Here is a 20,080-nt window from a genome sequence, read left to right on the forward strand (position 1 = left end):
TCTGAAGAAAACTGTTTTACGAATCATTTAAGTTTTGTTGGTTCTAAATTGAACCCTGTGAGTCCCAATTTGATTCTCAGACCTCAGATGGCGCGCACATCTCATGCTCTGCAAATGGAGGATCAAATATGGTACCCTAATCAAATTTTTCTTGTATACAAACTCAAGAAATTTTTATACTATATATTTATTTTGAACCTGACAAATTTCTTGGACCAAAAATTTTTTACACAATTTATAAAAAATACAATTATCTTAAATCTATAATTTTAAATTTTAGAAGTGAATTTTTTGGGACTTACAAGACTCAAATTTTCTTTCTAAATTAAAATCAATATTGTCTACTTAATAGTTTTAATTAAATCCAACAACTTTTGATTTTTTACTATTTCTTTTTTAAATTCGATCTTAAAATATTTTCCCTTTTTATGCATATTTTTAAATTTTTTTATTGTAGAATTGACAGTAGAATTTTAACTTCTGGAATGTTATTGTACCTTAACTTATGAAATGCTATTATTTTATATATTTTCGAAAAGTATTTTAGAAATAATTTCGAGAGGAAGCAAAATAAGGTGTCGTCACAAATAGTACTGTTATGAAACCATTTTATTGACATTTTTTATCTTAAATACTCGACGTGGAACTTTTTAACGATATTCCTATTACTGTTTCGGTGTTAAATGTATTTACAAAATATGTCGATATCTAAATTTGTGCGAATCTTAAACAATTTACTTCGCAAAGATGTTCGCTCGATTTCGTTAATCGGACAATGTTACCTTATATAAGTACACACTCGCAAATTGGTAATCGAAAATTACTGTTGTACTTCGCTTTCAGAACAAACTTATCGAAACGTTAAATTCATTGTCAACGTAAAGATGTAGATAATAGATTGTCTTATTAACACGTTGGCTGCCATTGGGGTCATTAATAGCCTGAATCGTAATGCAGCTAAATAATCAAAAAAAAAGAACAACAAATAAAAAACTTTCAATGTCATTACTGTTATTAAGCTAATAATAACAGTAATTTAATTTGTAAATTGAAAATTTCAATTTGCAAATTACCCCATTTTTATTTAAATGTAAATGCAGATCAGATGTAAATTAATAAATAAGGAATCTAACATTCTAAGTAAACACTTCAACCATAGACAAAAAATTTCATAATAGGTTGATAAAATCAAAAATAATCTTAGAACTCCATTCAGATGATTAAATTATAAATGTACCAAAAATGTTCCTACTTAATGTTAGTCCTGAAACCATAACTACGTTGTAACTTTACCAGATCCCAGAAATTTTTCTCCAAAAATACAAGTTAACAAGTTTTTAAATAAACTAACAAGTACACTTAATTCATAAATTTCTGGAAAAATTCTGTGTAGTCCACCATTTTGTTCACGACACAAAATGGCCACCAGTTACAGTTACATAATTGTTTCAATTTTGCTACAAACATCCATTTTAGCAGTCAACGTGTTAACTTTCCAAACACATAATTAGTCATATCTTTTTTAATTTGTACGAAATACAAAATCGTTTAATTCTTAACAATACACGTTTTACTGGAAACAATTCGTGTCGTATTATCGAATCAATAAACATCGTGGACGTAGGAATAAGAAAGTATCTGACATTTCGTTTGCACGATGTAAATCAATGGCGGGAAAAGTGGGGTTATCACTATGGTAACTTGTGTCCTTGATACGTCACTTTCAGAGATAATTTATAGGCCTCTTTTTGTGCTATGCTTCAATTATTGTGTATTCGGTTCGATTTTTATTTTGTTTCATTTATTTAGACTCTTTTGGTAGCGGCAGATGGATATTGCCGCTAGGTATATTGCCGGTTGGGTGCGTTAAGGGCTTAATGGGGGATTTGGAGATTTGGGGGTTTAGGGGTTTAGGGGTTTGGGGATTTGAGGATTTGGGGATTTGGGGATTTAGGGATTTAGGGATTTGGAGATTTAGTAATTTGGAAAATATGGAATTGGAAATTTTGGAATTTGCAGATTTGGTACTTTGGGAAATTTGGAATTGGAAATTTTGGAATTTGGGGATTTGGTAATTTGGGAAATTTGGAATTTGGGGATTTGGTAATTTGGGGATTTGGTAATTTGGGGATTTGGAAATTTGATAAATTTGAAATCAGAAATTTAGGAATTTGGGAAATTTGGAATTGGAAATTTTGGAATTTGGAGATTTGGTAATTTGGGAAATTTGGAATTGGAAATTTTGGAATTTGGAGATTTGGTAATTTGGGAAATTTGGAATTTGGGAAATTTAGAATTTAGGAAACTTGGAATTTGGGAAATTTGGAATTTGGGAAATTTAGAATTTGGGAAACTTGGAATTTGGGAAATTTGGAATTTGGGAAATTTGGAATTTGGGAAATTTGGAATTTGGGAAATTTGGAATTTGGGAAATTTGGAATTTGGGAAACTTGGAATTTGGGAAATTTGGAATTTGGGAAATTTGGAATTTGGGAAACTTGGAATTTGGAAAATTTAGAATTTGGGAAATTTGGAATTTGGGAAATTCGGAAATCTAGGAATGTGGGAATCTAAAATTTGGGAAATCTAAAAATTTGTAAATCCACAAATATTACTAAAAATTCCGAAACATAAAAATTTACAAATTCATCCACACAAACTAAAAAATTCAAAACCACCGACCTACACAAATTACAAAACCAAAACTCTCCAAATACTCAAACGCCAAATTCGCAAACAGAACAATCGTGTCCCCAAGTGCACCCCACTCTCGTCTCCCTAAATCCACAACACAGATACAACAGTACACCACCTCCTCGATCGACCAAAACGAACATCATCTCAAAATCCTCCCCTCGAAAATTGTCTAACGATGGCGAGTCAAAAACATACTCCGTTTCGACGCAGCAACCAAATTTCCCTGCAAGATTAGGAAGAGCTTTCAAACGATGACACCCTGTTGAGCCAACAGCTGTTTCCTTTGATGAAGACTGGGTGACTCGCCATCGATCTCGATGGTTTTAACACCGTCGAAGGACTTGGACGTTTTTAAATTATTCAGAGCTTTGAGACAGTTGTTGGTGGTCATCTCCAAGGACTTGGAGCTCTTGAGGGAGGCGTTAGCCAGTTTCTTGATGGTCTCCGAGATGGGACACTTGATGAAGTCGCTTTTCTCTTTCGTGTCCTTCGAGTCCTCTTCTTCTTTCTTCTCTTCGAGTTTCTCTTTGGAAGCTTCGAGTTTCGATCTGAGCAGGTCCTGTGATTCCTTGGGACCTTTATTCACCTCGACGTTATTGTTGCTCTCGTCGTCCTCTTTGCGGTCGTCGGGACCCAGCAGGGACTTCGGCGGAGCTTCCACGTATCCGCTCTCGTCGCTGTCCACCTCCTCGTCCAAGGAATCCAACGTCAAAAAAGGAGATTCGTCGTTTTGCAGCAGTTCCTCGCTCATTCTGCCTGGGTACTTCTCCATGGTCCGTCTCTCTCGTTCTTGAGGGTCCTCCAGCCTGCGCAATATCTCGCCTCTCGGTCGGTAATCCACCACGTCGTCGAAGTCCTCGACGTCCTCGAAGTCGAATACGTGGGTGGCTGTCTCCTCTATCTCCTCGTCTTCTTCTTCCATCGATTCGTCCTCCTCGTTTCGGGAGGGAAACCTCTTCCGACCGATGACCACGTTGCGACGGTGAAAACGGGGACTTCCGGCGCAGGTCATGAAGTTCGGTGAACCCTCGGAGTTTCTTCGGGGACCCGCACCTCTTACGATGCTCTCGTCGCTGAACATCACTCTTCGATCCGTTCGTTGCTCCCTTCCGTCACCTTTAAGTGCAAAATGGTGTTCAAAATTTAGCATTTTAGTAGTTAGACTAGGTAGACTAGATAGACTAGGTCGCTTATACAGTTCAGGGATTGAAATTTGAAGGGGCTGTTTAGATATTTATTTATTCACGGTTACACAAAGCTGGAAGACTTTAAAAGGCTGGTTGAAAGGTAGAAGTTCCTAGGGGAATCTAGGTGATCGTAGAAGAGTTTAAGAGCTTCCTAGGGAAAACTGAGGAGTTCCTAAGAGATACCATGGAAATTCTATGCAAACTTTTAAGTAGTCACTAGGTGATCCTATAGAAGTTCAAGGGAACACACAGCGTTCTTATACAGATCAGCAAATTTCCTAGGGTGCAACCCACCTAGGAGTTCCTAGATAAACCAAAAATTTGCTAAGAAAAACTGAGCAGTACTTCTGTAAACCTAGAGAGCTTCTCTAATTCCAATTTTCCCAAATTCCAAATTTCCTAAATTACCAAACCCCAAATTCCAAAATTTCCAATTCCAAAAGGCGTAATAGTGTTTCTAAGGGAATTTTGAAAACCTAAGTGACTACAGTGACTACCTAAGTGACCTAAGGTAAACCTAAAACCTAAGTGACAACATCACATTGGTAATTTATCAATTGCCAGTAATAGTAACTCTATAACAACCTGTAGCGTGATGATCCTCCGGACCAGGAGCTCTCTCCTCGCTAGTCGCAGTGCTGGCAGTCTCACAACCACTCGATATACTGCCATTTTCGTCGGAGGACTCTCGATTCAAGGCATCAAGCAGACGAGCAAGTCTCCAGCTGTCTTGGTCCTGCCAGCTACGCGCCACATTTTCCAAGGTTCTCAGCTCTTCGAGGATTCGTTGCTGCTCTATCTCCTCGGCAACTATGTCCTCCTCGATCGCTGATAATTTTGGCGCGCTTTTTGACCTCTCTAGCGGAGGTCGGTAGTTCTGGCCTCCGGTGCTGAGGAGCAACTTCCGTCGTGGTAACGATGGGTTCTCGTACAGAGCACTTGCTAGGGATAATCTGAGAAGAACAGAAAGAATAGATTTAAGATATCAAGATTGATTGATTGATTTTATAAGGGCCTCGACTGCTATGATCATTGGGCAAAGATATCAAGAGGATTTGTGAACAATGGTCTGATTATATTTAGACTGAAATTATATCTTTTACTGCTATTTATTTTTTGGTGTATTTAGTATATTTAGTATATTTAGTTTATCTGGTGATTTTAGAGATAATACACCTCTGATACAGTCTCTGATGTAATACAATACTAATCATAATATATCTGGGGTCTAAGATAATGGGACTCTTGTGGATTCATTTATGGGTCAGGTCATTTTTGTGGAGTGTCTATGGATAAGTTTATGTCTGTAGTGTTTGTGGATAAGTTTATTTTTATGGAGTGCATCTAGGTTGATTCATTCTTATGCTGAGTTTGTAGATCAATTAAATTCAATGTGACATTGTGGGTCACTTCTTGTGAAATGTTGTGGGTCAGTTAACCTTTGTAGAACATTGTGGGTCAGTTCATTCTTGTGGAACATTGTGGATCAGTTCATGTTTGAGGAGTGTTTGTGGATAAGTTCATGTCTCTGGAATGTTTGTGGATAACTTTATATTTGTGGAGTGTTTATAGGTTCATTTTGTGTGAGGATGTAGATTAGTACATTTTTATGAGACATTTTTAGAATAACTTATTTTGTAGGACATGTAAGATATAATTAATATTAGCAGGATATTTGTGGACTGATCTATTTGCACATTTATTATGTTGTTTATAGAACATGTTCATCTTATATTCATAAGATTATTTAATTTTAATGAGACGTCAGTCCCACAAGATATTCGTGAGACATTTCCCCATTTGTCACCGTACCTCGACAATGACATTTCACGCCAGGCCATTAAATTTCGCGCTATACCGTCAGCCGAATACCCAAACACGGTCTATAGAAAATTATGCTGAATACCGTGGCCGCGAGCGTCGATAAGTACCCGTTATCCGTCGAACATCAGCCGAGCATGCTCGGCATAAATGCACAATGCATTTGAAAAATCTTTCGACCCCAGACGACTTTAGATTCGACCTGAATCATGACTCGATCACGTACATCGTGATTTATGAACGCGACCTAAATTGTTTCATCGTGAAGAGGTCGCGGCCTTACGGCAGTAGGTAGCAGTATTTACTGGCACAGAGAGCAGCAACCGATTTCTCTATTGATCGAATCAATGCAGGAATCTCTGCATCCTCGATTTTCTTACCGCGTGCATGTGACTTTTCTTATTGTAGGAATGATTAAATGCTTCCTGCCTGATCGACGTTCGCGGTAATTTATATACCTAGTGAAAGCTGATTTATCAATTGACGCTAACATGTTGGTGACAATCGATCATGCTACCGGTAGTTTTCTTCTTGGGAGTTAGAGAAATGTACACGGTGGACTTCGAAGTATGGAGATTCCGTAATAGGTGACAGGACAGTTTTGCTTTACTTACTGTAACTTTACATTTAAAAATCAAAAAGTCAGATTTCAAAATTTCAAGATAGATGCAGAAAACCTCTGTTAGAATTCAAATTTCTTGAACAACAAATTGGTGTATTTTTAAATTACGAAATAGTTAGACAAAAAATCTGGGACCACAAATACATGAAGTTTCTAAAACCTGAAATTCCTAGATTTTTAAGTTCATAGACTTTACAATCCCTAGATATCTCAAGTCTCCATCTGAAAAATTCCCTAGATCACCAACTTTCTAAGTCTCAAAATTACCTAGATTTCCAAATTTCCAAGTTCCAAAATTCCCTAGATCCCCAAATTTCCAAGTCCCAAAGTTCCCAAGATCCTCAAATTTCCAAACCCCAAAATTTCTTAGATCCCTAAATTTCAAAGTCCCAAAATTCTCTAGATCCTCAAATTGCCAAATCCCAAAATTCCCTAGATTCCCAAATTTCCAAGTCCCAAGATTCCCAAGTCCCCAAATTCCCAAGTCTCAGAATTCTCAAGTTCCAAAAATCGTAAGTCCCAAAATTGCGAAGTCCCGAAATTTCTAAGTCCTAAAATTCTCAAGTTCCAAAAATCGAAGGTCCCAAAATTGCGAAGTCCCGAAATTCCTAAGTCCCAAAATTCCCAAGTCCCAAGATTCCGAAGACCCAAGATTCCCAAGTCCCAAAATTCCCAAGTCCCAGAATTCCCAAGTCCCAAAATTCGTAAGTCCCAAAAAATTCCCAAGTTCCAAGATTCATAAGTCCCAAAATTCCCAGGTCCCAAAACTCTCAAGTCCAAAAATACTAAACTCCCATAAACTGCAACAGCGATCAGAAGCTCACCGTATAATATCAAAGTGCGATTAAATGGTATAATGAAGGATGGTATAAAATGGGTAATAGAATGTTACCTAGCATTTTGTCTGGAGACCTTGTCCCGTCGGAATTCCAGAAGCGCTTGTTGTAGCCTAGTGTTCAATGTCGAGGCCAGCCTTCTGGCGGTAGATTCCTTGTTGCATAAGGCCGCGTGGCACCTGAGCTCGGGCCTCAACCTGCGTCCCTCGTGACGATATACCCAGACGAATAGGCGCGGGTGGGAAGCTGGTGCCGTGCAATAGGTCACCCTATGGGCCCAGTACTCCGTAAGACCGTGATCCTTCGTCGTGGCGGTCAAACCGCCGTTCGTGACCGTCAACCTCATCGACACGTCCGGTCTGCTGCTGCTAACGTAATTGCGCCATAACGTCGACACTGGTTTCTCTACGCAGCCCTCACCTACGATAATAATCGTTCGTTCTTATAAAACGTGTCTTTCATTTTATATCCATTTTATTATATATCATTTATTATATTTTATTTTTATGTATGTACTCTTCTTATTATTATTGTGTACTTTTCTTAGGGAGATGGGAATTTAGAGAGATGGGAATTTGGGGAGATGGGAATTTGGGGAGATGGGAATTTGGGGAGATGGGAATTTGGGGAGATGGGAATTGGTGAGATGGGAATTTAGAGAGATGGGAATTTAGAGAGATGGGAATTTGGGGAGATGGGAATTTAGGGAAATGGGAATTTAGAGAGATAGGAATTTAGGGAGATGGGAATATAGAGAGATGGGAATTTGGAAAGATGGGAATTTGGGGAGATGGGAATTTAGAGAGATGGGAATTTGGGGAGATGGGAATTTAGGGAGATGGGAATTTAGGGAGATGGGAATTTAGAGAGATGGGAATTTAGGAAGATGGGAATTTGGGGAGATGGGAATTTAGAGAGATGGGAATTTAGAAAGATGGGAATTTGGGGAGATGGGAATTTAGAGAGATGGGAATTTAGAGAGATGGGAATTTGGGGAGATGGGAATTTAGAGAGATGGGAATTTGGAGAGATGGAATTTAGGAAGATGGGAATTTAGGAAGATGGGAACTTAGGAAGATGGGAACTTAGGAAGATGGGAATTTAGGAAGATGGGAATTTAGGGAGATGGAATTTAAGAAGATGGGAATTTAGGAAGATGGAATTAGAATTCATATTTCTGAATCAGGTTTTATTATTGTTTACATATTATTTTATTATTGCATACATGTATTGTTTATGTATTTTACCATTGTATTCATGTATTATTTATTGTGTGCAATCAATATTATTTTGTTGTGTACATATGTCATTTTATTTATACATACATATGTATACACATGTAACAGTAATTCAATTTTGGACAAATAAAAATGAAAATAAATTAATGTTACTCAGCTACACGAATGAATTATCCCTGATCTAATTTTCGTTCTAACAGTGACAGGATCGCGTTATTTGTACCGTTACCAACATTATTTATGCCAGGAATAATTATTGCAGCAACAAGTATGCCATTAACTCGTAACAGCTATTACGTGTTCTAACATAGTGCTTATGCTTTTGTTATACAGCATAACGTTATTATTCAATGTTAGCATTGTACTGTTATTAAGAACGCCATCAGCAAAGTAACAGTAATTGAGAAACAAAAGCTGTCTTGTACGCAAGTTTTACCGTCCGTTTCAGCGTACAATTACACGTAATACAATTGCACGGTACATAATACCTATTACTTATATTACAGCGATGAAAATAAAGTGGTTCCCTTCAGGGTTCAAACTAAGATGCAGTCTATGCTCGGTTAAATATCAACCAACGGGGTTATTTCTATACTTTGGAATTGCTAAATACCAGAAATAACTATAATTTATATCTTGAGCTTCTTCGTTTGAGTGTAGTCACTTTTAGTATCTTTTAGTATGGTAATTAGGAGGGAATAATGATGATTTATTGTGATTTGGTAATGGTATAGTGTAATACCTTTCATTTGTAATTTTATGATGTACTAGGTTTGTATTATGGTTTTAGGTTTTCAAATTTTTAAGTCCTAAACATGGTAGAACATCTTAAGTCCAAAAATTTGCAAGGCCAAAAATTTCTAAGTCCCAAAATTCTCAGGTTCTAAAATTGCCAAGTCCCAAAATTTTCAGGTCCCAAAATTCTCAAATCCCAAAATTTTCAAGTCCCAAATCTCCCAAGTTCCAAGTCTTCCAAGTCCCAAATCTCCCAAGTTTCAAGTCTTCCAAGTCCCAAATCTCCCAAGTTCCAAGTCTTCCAAGTCCCAAATATCCCAAGTCCCAAAATTCCCAAATCCCAAAATTCTCAAGTCCCATATCTCCTAAGTCCCAAAATTCCCAAATTCCCAAATTTTCAAGTCCCAAATCTCCCAAGTCCCAAAATTTCCAAATCCCAAAATTCTCAAGTCCCATATCTTCTAAGTCCCAAATCTCCCAAGTCCCAAATATCTCAAATCCCATATCTCTCAAGTCCCAAATATCCCAAGTCCCATATCTCCCAAGTCCCAAATCTCTCAAATCCCATATCTCTCAAGTCCCAAATCTCCTAAGTCCCAAATATCCCAAGTCCCATATCTCCCAAGTCCAAAATCTCTCAAATCCCATATCTCTCAAGTCCCAAATCTCCTAAGTCCCAAATATCCCAAGTCCCATATCTCCCAAGTCCAAAATCTCTCAAATCCCATATCTCTCAAGTCCCAAATCTCCCAAGTCCCAAAATTCCCAAGTCCCAAAATTCCTAAGTCCCAAAATTCCCAAGTCCCAAATCTCCTAAGTCCCAAGTCCCAAAACTCCCACGTCCCAAAATTCTTCAAGTCTCAAAATTCTCCAAATTTCAAAATTCCCAAGTCCCAAAATTCCCAAATCAGTCCCAAAATCCCAACTTTTCTCTTTCCTCCTCCAATATTCCCCAAACAATGGCACCTAAACCACCTCCCACAAAAATCCTAACTACATCACTGCTTGCTACCAAAATGGTGGGCGTCGTAAAACCGTCAACCTACGCATTTCCACATCATTCTTTACGTTCAAAACAAAGTTCAATATTCTCTCGCAATAAAACACACATAATCCTCCGTAATAAATCTTCACTAAAAGTTTCTCAAGTTAAATAAAAAAAAAGTCGAGAAATATTTAAATTTGTTGCCATAGGATACACTTTGGCTGGCCATTCTAAGCCCCGTACGCAAGCGGAATACATTGTTGAACGTAAATCGAGGGACAGACACATTCTGACCTTCGATACAGTTCGATTCGCCGTTCTCTGTTCATCGTTGGATCGCGTTACCAATTTAGAGATACAGGAAACGACGGTACAGTTACTTAAAGACTGTTAGAAAGCGATGAAAGGAGAAGAAAGAGAGCTAATCACGAAGAAAAGAAGACAGGGTGTTTTAGATTACGGAGAAACAGGTGAACCTTGGCAACTTGTTTGAACAATGTTACCACGCTATGGATACGTTTGATGTTATATTTTATTTTTAGGTGGGTGAAATAATTGTTAAACATTTGGGTGTTGATAAAAAAAGAAAATTGCAAAATTTAAGTAGGGAAAATATCAAAATCAAGATAGGACAGTTGACAAAATTGGAGCTCTTTTATAGATAATTTAGGGAGGCTAAGATGAAAGAGATATGGAGTTATACTGTATGAGATGTTTGAATTTCGCGCCCTGGAAGGGTCACGTGATGTCCAGGGTCTCCTCCATCGTGGCCACCCAATATTTGCATATCAAACAAAATTTGAGAATTATACATTTGAACATAATTGAAGAACGTGTAATATAAAATACAAATATTGTATTTTCAATTATTTGTAATTAAATTATTGATGTCAATGTAAGCTTGTGAAACATTGTGAAAGAAATATACTGTTGAATATGCAGTATTTGCTGTTCCATATTAAAAATGTAAATACTGTAATACTAGAAGTATTAAACATAAAATTTTGAAATTGAAATTTAGTAGAAATAAAAGAAATATATTAATAGTTCCTCTTATAAGAATAAATTAAGATCCTCTTATAAGAACAGTAACCCTAATGCCACCATTTTACCCCAAATAACAAATTAAATCTCAGTCACATATTTCACCCAACATCATAAAAAATTTAAATTGAAATTAGGAAATAAATTGCATCATAAACCACACAGTAATAATACAAAAAAATTAATAAATAAATGATAATGACTGTAATGACATAATGATTGCAGATGAATGATATAACAATTGCACGACTAACCTTCACAACAAACTCGCTTAATTAATCATTGACACTGAAACTTGTAAACAAAAAATTACTAGACATCTAAGTAATTTGACATGTTTACAAGGAAAATGTTATTCCCTCACTTTTTTAGAGTGAAAACCGATCATGCTTGATGATTATAATTTTTAAATAGATTACTGATTCGTATAAAGCTTATGTGAAGCAGGTAAACAGTAAACTTGTTTACTGTAGGTACAATAATACAAGTTATGTGCGACTGAACATTTGTGAACTTTAAAGTCATTAATTGTGTGTCAGTTGATAATTACATGGATTATCAAATTTCTCAAATTTGCAATTTTCAGTTAGTAAATTTTTTATTCTAAATTTTCCAAATTTCTAAATTTGCAATTGCAAGTTTACCAAATTTCTAAATTTCCAATTCCAAATTTTCCAAATTCCTAAATTTTCAATTCCAAATTTCCCAAATTCCAAAATTTGCAATTCCAAATTTCCCGAATTCCCAAATCCCCAATTCCAAATTTCCCAAATTCCAAAATTTTCAATTCCACATTTCCCGAATTCCCAAATTCTCAATTTCCTAAATTTCCGATTCCAAATTTTCCAAATTCCAAAATTTCCAATACCAAATTTCCCAAATTCCAAAACTTCCAATTCCAAATTTTCCAAATTCCCAAATTTCCAATTCCACATTTCCCAAATTACCAAATCCCCAAATTCCTAAATTTCCAATTCCAAATTTCCCAAATTCCCAAATCCCCAATTTCCTAAATTTCCAATTCCAAATTTCCCTAATTACCAAATTCCCAAATTCCAAAATTTCCAATTCCAAATTTCCCTAATCCCCAAGTTCCCAAATTACCAAATCCCTAAATTCCCAAATTTCCAATTCCAAATTTCCCTAGTCCCTAAATTCCCAAATTACCAAATCCCCAAATTCCTAAATTTCCAATTCCAAATTTCCCAAATTCCAAAATTTCCAATTCCAAATTTCCCAAATTCCCAAATCCCCAATTTCCTAAATTTCCAATTCCAAATTTCCCTAATTACCAAATTCCCAAATTCCAAAATTTCCAATTCCAAATTTCTCTAATCCCCAAGTTCCCAAATTACCAAATCCCTAAATTCCCAAATTTCCAATTCCAAATTTCCCTAGTCCCTAAATTCCCAAATTCTCAAATTACCAAATTCCCAAATTACAATACCTCAAAAACCCCTCCACTATCCTCACTATTCCCTACCATCCACTAATCACATCCATAAAATCTCCATCTTACAGAACCCCATAACTCAAACCCAACACCTCGATAATCATCGAACAATCGCTAGTTACAGTTAATTCAATTAAATTCAATGTAATTCGCGAATCTCGTTTCCCACAAGAAAAACACACGAATTCGGTCAGAAATGTAGGGAGATAACGGGGCTGAATTTGAAGATAAGACACGTAATGTTAGAAATCGCGTTATATTATAAAGTATATCCCACTGTTGTAGCAGCAACAGTTGAATACAATCGATAAAAGTGAACCGTGCGAACAATCGTACAAGTTGAAGGCATTAGTCGGCTCGTTCTCACAATCAGATTAGCGGGACGAGCAAAGTTTAGTGTTTGTTTCTTGCGCTTTTTCCTCCGAACGCCGTTTTTTCCACGAGTTTTCCATTCGTCCTCTTGCAAACGATAACGTTCTCGTTTATGTGTAACCGTGGAGTTGTTGTTCGCGAATGGAAATTTTTCTTCTCTTGTGTGTCACGGTACAGTGGGTGCGAGCCTTTGAGTACTTCGATTTCTATCGTTGTTTTTTTGTTGGATGGTTCTGACGCTTCTACGCCGATTTTGAACATAATTTTGCTGTTTCACCTTGGTTTTTATGTTAAAGTGTTGTTCGTTAATTTTCATTAGAGTGTGTTTGAATATCGTCGGTTTTCACTGTGGCGCCACATGTGGCCAACATTGCAAATTCAATTAAATGGATTAATTATATGAAAAACTTAAGCAATGAACATTTAAGAGTTTCTAATATTGAGACACTAATATTAGTTAATAGAATAGAAGATGAAATTGAAAATTTATTTTAATAATTTTAAGTGTGGCCTCAGACGTCAGTCTTTAATATGGCGGCCACATGTGACCAATGCTGTAAATGAAATTAATTTTATAAAGAAACCTAAGCAATGAACATTTAAGAGTTCCTAATATTGAGACATTAGTATTAGTTAATAGAATAGATGATAATGTTGAAAATTTATCTTAATAATTTTAAGTGTGGCCTGAGACGTCAGTCTCCAATATGGCGGCCACATATGATCAATGCTGTAAGTTAAATTAATTCTATAAAGAAACCTACGCAATGAACATTTAAGAGTTCCTAATATTGAGACACTAATATTAGCTACCAGAATAGAAAATGAAATTGAAAATTTATTTTAATAATTTGAAGCGTGGCCTGAGACGTCAGTCTCCAATATGGCGGCCACATGTGATCAATGCTGTAAGTTAAATTAATTCTATAAAGAAACCTAAGCAATAAACATTTGAGAATTCCTAATATTAAGACATTAGTATTAGTTAATAGAATAAAAAGCAAAATTGAAAGATTATCTTAATAATTTGAAGTGTGGTCATAGACATCAGTTTCCAATATGGCGGCCACACATGACGAACACTGTAAATTAAATTAATCACAGAAAAACCTAAGCAATGTACATTTAATAGTTCCCAATATTGAGCCACTATTACCTAACATCCAATAGAAATTAGCTAATAGAAAATGAAATTGAAAGATTATCTTAATAATTTGAAATGTAGCCATAGACATCAGTTTCCAATATGGCGACTACACATGACGGACGCTGTAAATTAAATTAATCACAGAAAAAACCTAATATTTTAATTAATCACAGAATCACAGAAAAAACCTTTAATATTTCCTACTATTGAGACACTGATATTAGCTAACATATTAGCTAACATATTAACTAACAATAGGTCAAATAAACTAGTTAATAGAAAATGAAATTGGAAGATTAACTCCATACTGCAACTACTCTGCCACGTGACTCTTACCTCATCCACAATAAATCTTCTTCGAATTTTCAATGCGCTCCAACTTGAAATTAAATTACAACTACGATTTGTATAATGAAGTCTAAATATAAAAGCCAACATTTCAGTACGTGTTTTAATATCGCAGTTGATTAGTCAGTCTGTCTGACGCACCTGGCAAATAAGTGGTGTGGCAAGGGGTTAAGTGCGTCAACGCGTTAATCAATTGCAGCCACGTTTTTCCAATATCGAACGAAACGACAGTGGAGAAACGAATTGAAACTGAAAGGACAAGAAAATAGAAAAATATTACGAAATGACGCGTGATTTTGAGAATGCGGAGAAAGCGATGGTCCGTCGACAATGATCGTCACGATCGAATGACGCGAATGGTATCTAAGCGGAAAAACGTACGATCTGGAACGACGCGGAACAGGAAGCGACGTCGTGAACGGGATGGCAGGACGAGTGTGTGGAGAGAAAACGACCGCTACTCCGTAATATCCCGTTCGGTATTATCCAATTAAAGGTAATGCTGGAAGCCCGTTAATTTTTCTTCCGTTAGCTCGGACACTCTGATGGACCTCTATCGAGTTCAACGAGTTTTCCAGAAAATCATTGCTGTCTACTCCCCCATGAATACTTATTTAGTATATAGAAGATACTAGTATACTTACTATAGAAGATACATATTTTCTGTATATACACTGTAGATGTACTATTCTGTACATAGATATTATAGTACTTGTATAATAGTATGTCTTTGAATTTTTGAGATAGGGTAGGTGTATAGAATGTATCATGGTGCAATGATCTTTTTTTTATTACATGTGCTTTTAGGATTAGAGTCGATTTTAAGTAGGATAAATGTTCTAAAATTGCCAAGTCCCAAAATTTTCAGGTCCCAAAATTCCCAAATCCCACAATGTTCAAGTTCCAAATCTCCCAAGTCCCATATCTCCTAAGTCCCAAATCTCCCAAGTTCCAAGTCTTCCAAGTCCCAAATCTCCCAAGTCCCAAAATTCCCAAATTCCAAAATTCTCAAGTCCCAAATCTCCCAAGTCCCAAATATCCCAAGTCCCAAAATTCCCAAATTCCAAAATTCTCAAGTCCCAAATATCCCAAGTCCCATATCTCCTAAGTCCCAAATCTCCCAAGTTCCAAGTCTTCCAAGTTCCAAGTCTTCCAAGTCCCAAATCTCCCAAGTTCCAAGTCTTCCAAGTCCCAAAATTCCCAAATTCCAAAATTCTCAAATCCCAAATCTCCCAAGTCCCAAAATTTTCAAGTCCCAAATATCCCAAGTCCCATATCTCCTAAGTCCCAAATCTCCCAAGTTCCAAATCTTCCAAGTCCCAAATCTCCCAAATCCCAAATATCTCAGATCCCATATCTCCCAAGTCCCATATCTCCCAAGTTCCAAATCTCCCAAGTTCCAAGTCTTCCAAGTCCCAAATCTCTCAAGTCCCAAATCTCCCAAGTTCCAAGTCTTCCAAGTCCCAAATCTCCCAAGTCCCAAATATCCCAAGTCCCAAAATTCTCAAATCCTAAAATTCTCAAGTCCCAAATGTCCCCCCAAGTCCCATATCTCCTAAATCCCAAATCTCCCAAGTCACAAATATCTCAAATCCCATATCTCCCAAGTCCCAAGGGATTTTTTTTATTACATCTACTTGTAGGATTAGAGTCGATTTTAAGTAGGATAAATGTTATGTATGAGATTTAGTATAGGATTAGGTTAATGTTTAGAAATTATTCTCGGTATATCGTGATGGAGAGGAGTGGAATATTCATATTTCACACTTTCTGAATTGTTGGATTTGTACGTTTCGACAAGTGAGGTTATTGTGTTTCTGTGGGTAGGAACTTGTGAGGATTCTGGTTTTGAGGTTTTAAGGCTCTTAATTACCCAACTTTCCAATCTCCTAATTTCCTAATTTCCAATTTCCCAAATTTCCAGTTTCTCGAATTTCCAATTTCCCCAGTTTCCAGTATCCCTAATTTCCAATATCCCTAATTTCCAATATCTCTAATTTCCAATTTTCTCAATGTCCAATTACCCCAATTTTCGATTTCCCAATTTCCAATTATGCAAATTCCCAAATTTCTAAAATACCTAAAATGCAGGTTAAAATAAAATTTGTTCCAACGACTCTGAATGCACCTACGGTGTACGGATTCTACTATTTGGCTCCATTCCACCGTGTCATTACAGGAAATGAAAAGTTCGCGTTTGCTAGGACCATTGATTGCCATAGATGCGAACCGACTAGTCTCGTCAAAATGAACGAAGCTAATGAATTTCCTCGAACGTTCTATCTACCGGGTGTCTTATTATAATCTGGAAATTGGAAAATTAGGAAATTTGGAAATTTAGAAATTTAGAAATTTAGAAAATTGGAAAATTGGAAATTTAGAAATTTAGAAATTTAGAAAATTGGAAAATTGGAAAATTGGAAAATGGGAAAATATGGAAATAGGGAAAATTGGAAATTTGTAAAATGAGGAAATTAGGAAAATTGGGAATTGGGAAAATTGGAAATGGCGAAAATTGGAAATTGGGAAAATTGGAAATTGGGAAAATTGGAAATTGGGAAAATTGGAAATTGGGAAAATTAGAAATGGGGAAATTGGAAATTAGGAAAATTGAAAATTAGGAAAATTGGAAATTAGGAAAATTGGAAATTGGAAAATCGGGGAAATTTCAGTATGCCTCCAACTACATTTTTATAATCAATATTTTCTAATATAATCATTATTAAAATAGATATAACTCTTCCACAATTTTCCTTTCCAAACATAGATTTCTTAGAAATACAAATATATCCTAGCAAAGGATAAAAAGAAACGCAATAAAGAAGCAACTGGAATGTTCTCATAAGGAAAAATCGTTGCATCAATCATGAAGATTAATTATGATTTACATATCATTAGATTGCAATCAGTAGTGTTTCAACGTTAATTTTAATTACTACAGAGTAGCTTCTCGAGAATTCTGTATTAGTTTCAATCGTAATGAAACGATATCCTCAGATCCGTAACAGGCTTTGATTTTGCGTAATAGATCTTTACTTCCGACAATGTTCTTTGTTTTTCATGAAACCTAAGCTGAACGTGTCGCAAATCTGTGTTTATAGTATACTTTGATGATTTCTTAATCATTTACTAAGTTCAAGCAAACGTTTTATTTATATCTTTTTTATTAATTTTTGATATTAGTTTTATTTTTATTAATTGTTGTTATTTCTTTTATTTTTATTCATGAAGATTGTTCGTTTTATTTTTATTTATGAAGATTGTTAAATTTATTTTTTTAATGAAGATTGCTAATTTCATTTTTATTAATTGATTTTGTTCAATTTATTTTTATTGACGAATATTGTTAATTTTATATTTATTGATTGATATTATTTATTTTATTTCTTGTTCACGAAGATTGTTAATTTTATTTTTTTAACGAAGGTCAGTAATAATTTATTTTTATCAATTAATTCTACTAATCAGTACTAGTGCTCGAACAACTGTTATTTAATTATAAATTACAACATAAATGTAATAAAAATGTAATAAAAATGTAATTAATTAATTGTACTATAAATGTAATACATTAAACATAATATAAATGTAAAACATTAAACATAAAATAAATGTAACACCGTAATAAAAGCGTCTAACCACAAAATCTTAAAATCAGCTACAACATTACCGATTCAGTACCTCATCTTATAATTATTTTCGCGGAAGAATAATTCGAACCTTGTTAAAACAGCACTTCCAGTAACCAACAGAGCAAAAACCGATTGAAGCCGAAGAGGTGGCATATGTAAGCGATTGTATATTTTTAAACAGCATTAAGTACCCACGCAACGGCTCCAAACTCTAACACCACGTGAACTCTCGACTTACGAATTACTGTCAGCTGCTGTAGGAATCCGAAATATCTTGTTGTTAACCTGTCATGTTCTTGTCACGCGTAAAATGAAAATATTGCTTTTTTATGGGTATCATTTGTTATATTCAGTATAGGTATTTTATTGGAGATATTAAAATAGTTAGGGTCTGAAGTTATCAAAATGGCCGATGGGAGGGTGCTGTCGGTGTTTAAAATTATTTATATTTGTAAATTTTTGTATTTTTTAATTTTCAAATTTGGAAATTTGGGAACTTGCCAATTTTGGAATATTTGAGTGAAGGAGTTTTTTAATTTTCAAATATTTGAATAAAGAAATTTTTTTCTTAAGTTCTCAACTTAAAAACTCTTTAACTTGCAAATGTAGAAATTTCTGTAAATTTCTAAATTCTCAGATTTACAAATTTTCAGATGTACAAATTCTAAATTTCCCAAATTGCTAAATCTTCCAATACCTAAACGTCCAACTCCATAATTTCCCCAAATTACTAAATTTCCAAAAACCTAAATCTCCAAATCTCAAACTACCCCCAATTTCTAAATTTCCAAAAACCTAAATCTCCCAAATTTACAAATTCCCAAATTTCTACCCACCAAAATCCCATCAAATAAATCCACCTCCACAAACATGATTACAACTCACAACTCACCACATTATCCCAGAAACGTCCAAAGAAAATATACAACATCTTAAATATTCAGAATCGTCTACAAAATTAGAATAATTGATACCACTTTCCTGAACATAACGATTAGAGGAAAATGTTCCAGGGAAATACTGAATGATTCAACGTTCCTCTTCAACAGAAACGTTTAGTTTTTTTCTTCCAACGTTCGACATAATCCGACTTACGCGATTATGCATCGCACGTTTTCGAACGCGTCACGATTGTTCACGAAGTCCATTTTACGAGCTTCAAAGTGATAAAAATTGCAAAAGTGGTAATAATGGTAAAACTGATAAAAAAGGTAAAAATAGTAAAAATGGTAAATGTAGTAAAAATAACAAAAATTGTAATAATAGTGAAAATAATAAAAATGGTAAAAGCAGTAAAAATTGTGAAAATTGTAAAAATTGTAAAAATTGTAAAAATTGTAAAAATTGTAAAAATTGTAAAAATTGTAAAAATTGTAAAAATTGTAAAAACTGTAAAAATGGTAAAAATGATAAAAACAGCAAAAATGGTAATAATAGTAAAAATAATAAAAATGGTCAAAATGATAAAAATAGTAAAAATTGTAAAAATAGTAAAAATGGTAAAAATGATAAAAATAGTAAAAATTGTACAAATAGTAAAAATGGTAAAAATGATAAAAATAGCAAAAATGGTAATAATAGTAAAAATTATACAAATAGTAAAAATGGTAAAAATGATAAAAATAGCAAAAATGGTAATAATAGTAAAAATAATAAAAATGATAAAAATAGCAAAAATGGTAATAATAGTAAAAATAATAAAAATGATAAAAATAGCAAAAATAGTAAAAAAATAGTGAAAATAATAAAAACGGTAAAAATGACAGAAACAGTAAAAATATCAAAAATAGTAATAATAGTAAAGATAATATTTCCGAACACGTCGCGATTGTCCACGAAATCCATTTCACTTTATAATTGTCAATTTCGTCACATTTTCAGACTCCTCCAAACTTTTCCTCTCCGTCCATAAATCCCGAATAAATTCTACGAAAGCCGCATGTTTTCAAAGGATACTCTGTTT

At 34.8% G+C, this 20,080-nt stretch overlaps 1 protein-coding gene across 3 annotated transcripts in view; it reads right to left on the bottom strand.

Moving 5' to 3' along the window:
- Nucleotides 1–591: 591 nt before the first annotated feature.
- The window catches only part of LOC100883420 (uncharacterized), a 76,072-nt gene continuing 56,583 nt past the window's right edge, over nucleotides 592–20,080 (bottom strand). For all 3 annotated transcript variants that reach the window (XM_012283125.2, XM_012283131.2, XM_003699452.3), the window contains 3 exons: nucleotides 7,220–7,583; nucleotides 4,470–4,837; nucleotides 592–3,813 (listed from right to left, as the gene is read on the bottom strand). In XM_012283125.2, the coding sequence (XP_012138515.2) occupies nucleotides 2,942–3,813; nucleotides 4,470–4,837; nucleotides 7,220–7,583 (1,604 nt within the window). In that variant the 3' untranslated portion in view covers nucleotides 592–2,941. The remainder of the gene's footprint in view (nucleotides 3,814–4,469; nucleotides 4,838–7,219; nucleotides 7,584–20,080) is intronic.

The sequence above is a fragment of the Megachile rotundata genome, chromosome 2, assembly GCF_050947335.1.
Source record: "Megachile rotundata isolate GNS110a chromosome 2, iyMegRotu1, whole genome shotgun sequence".
Taxonomy (NCBI): domain Eukaryota; kingdom Metazoa; phylum Arthropoda; class Insecta; order Hymenoptera; family Megachilidae; genus Megachile; species Megachile rotundata.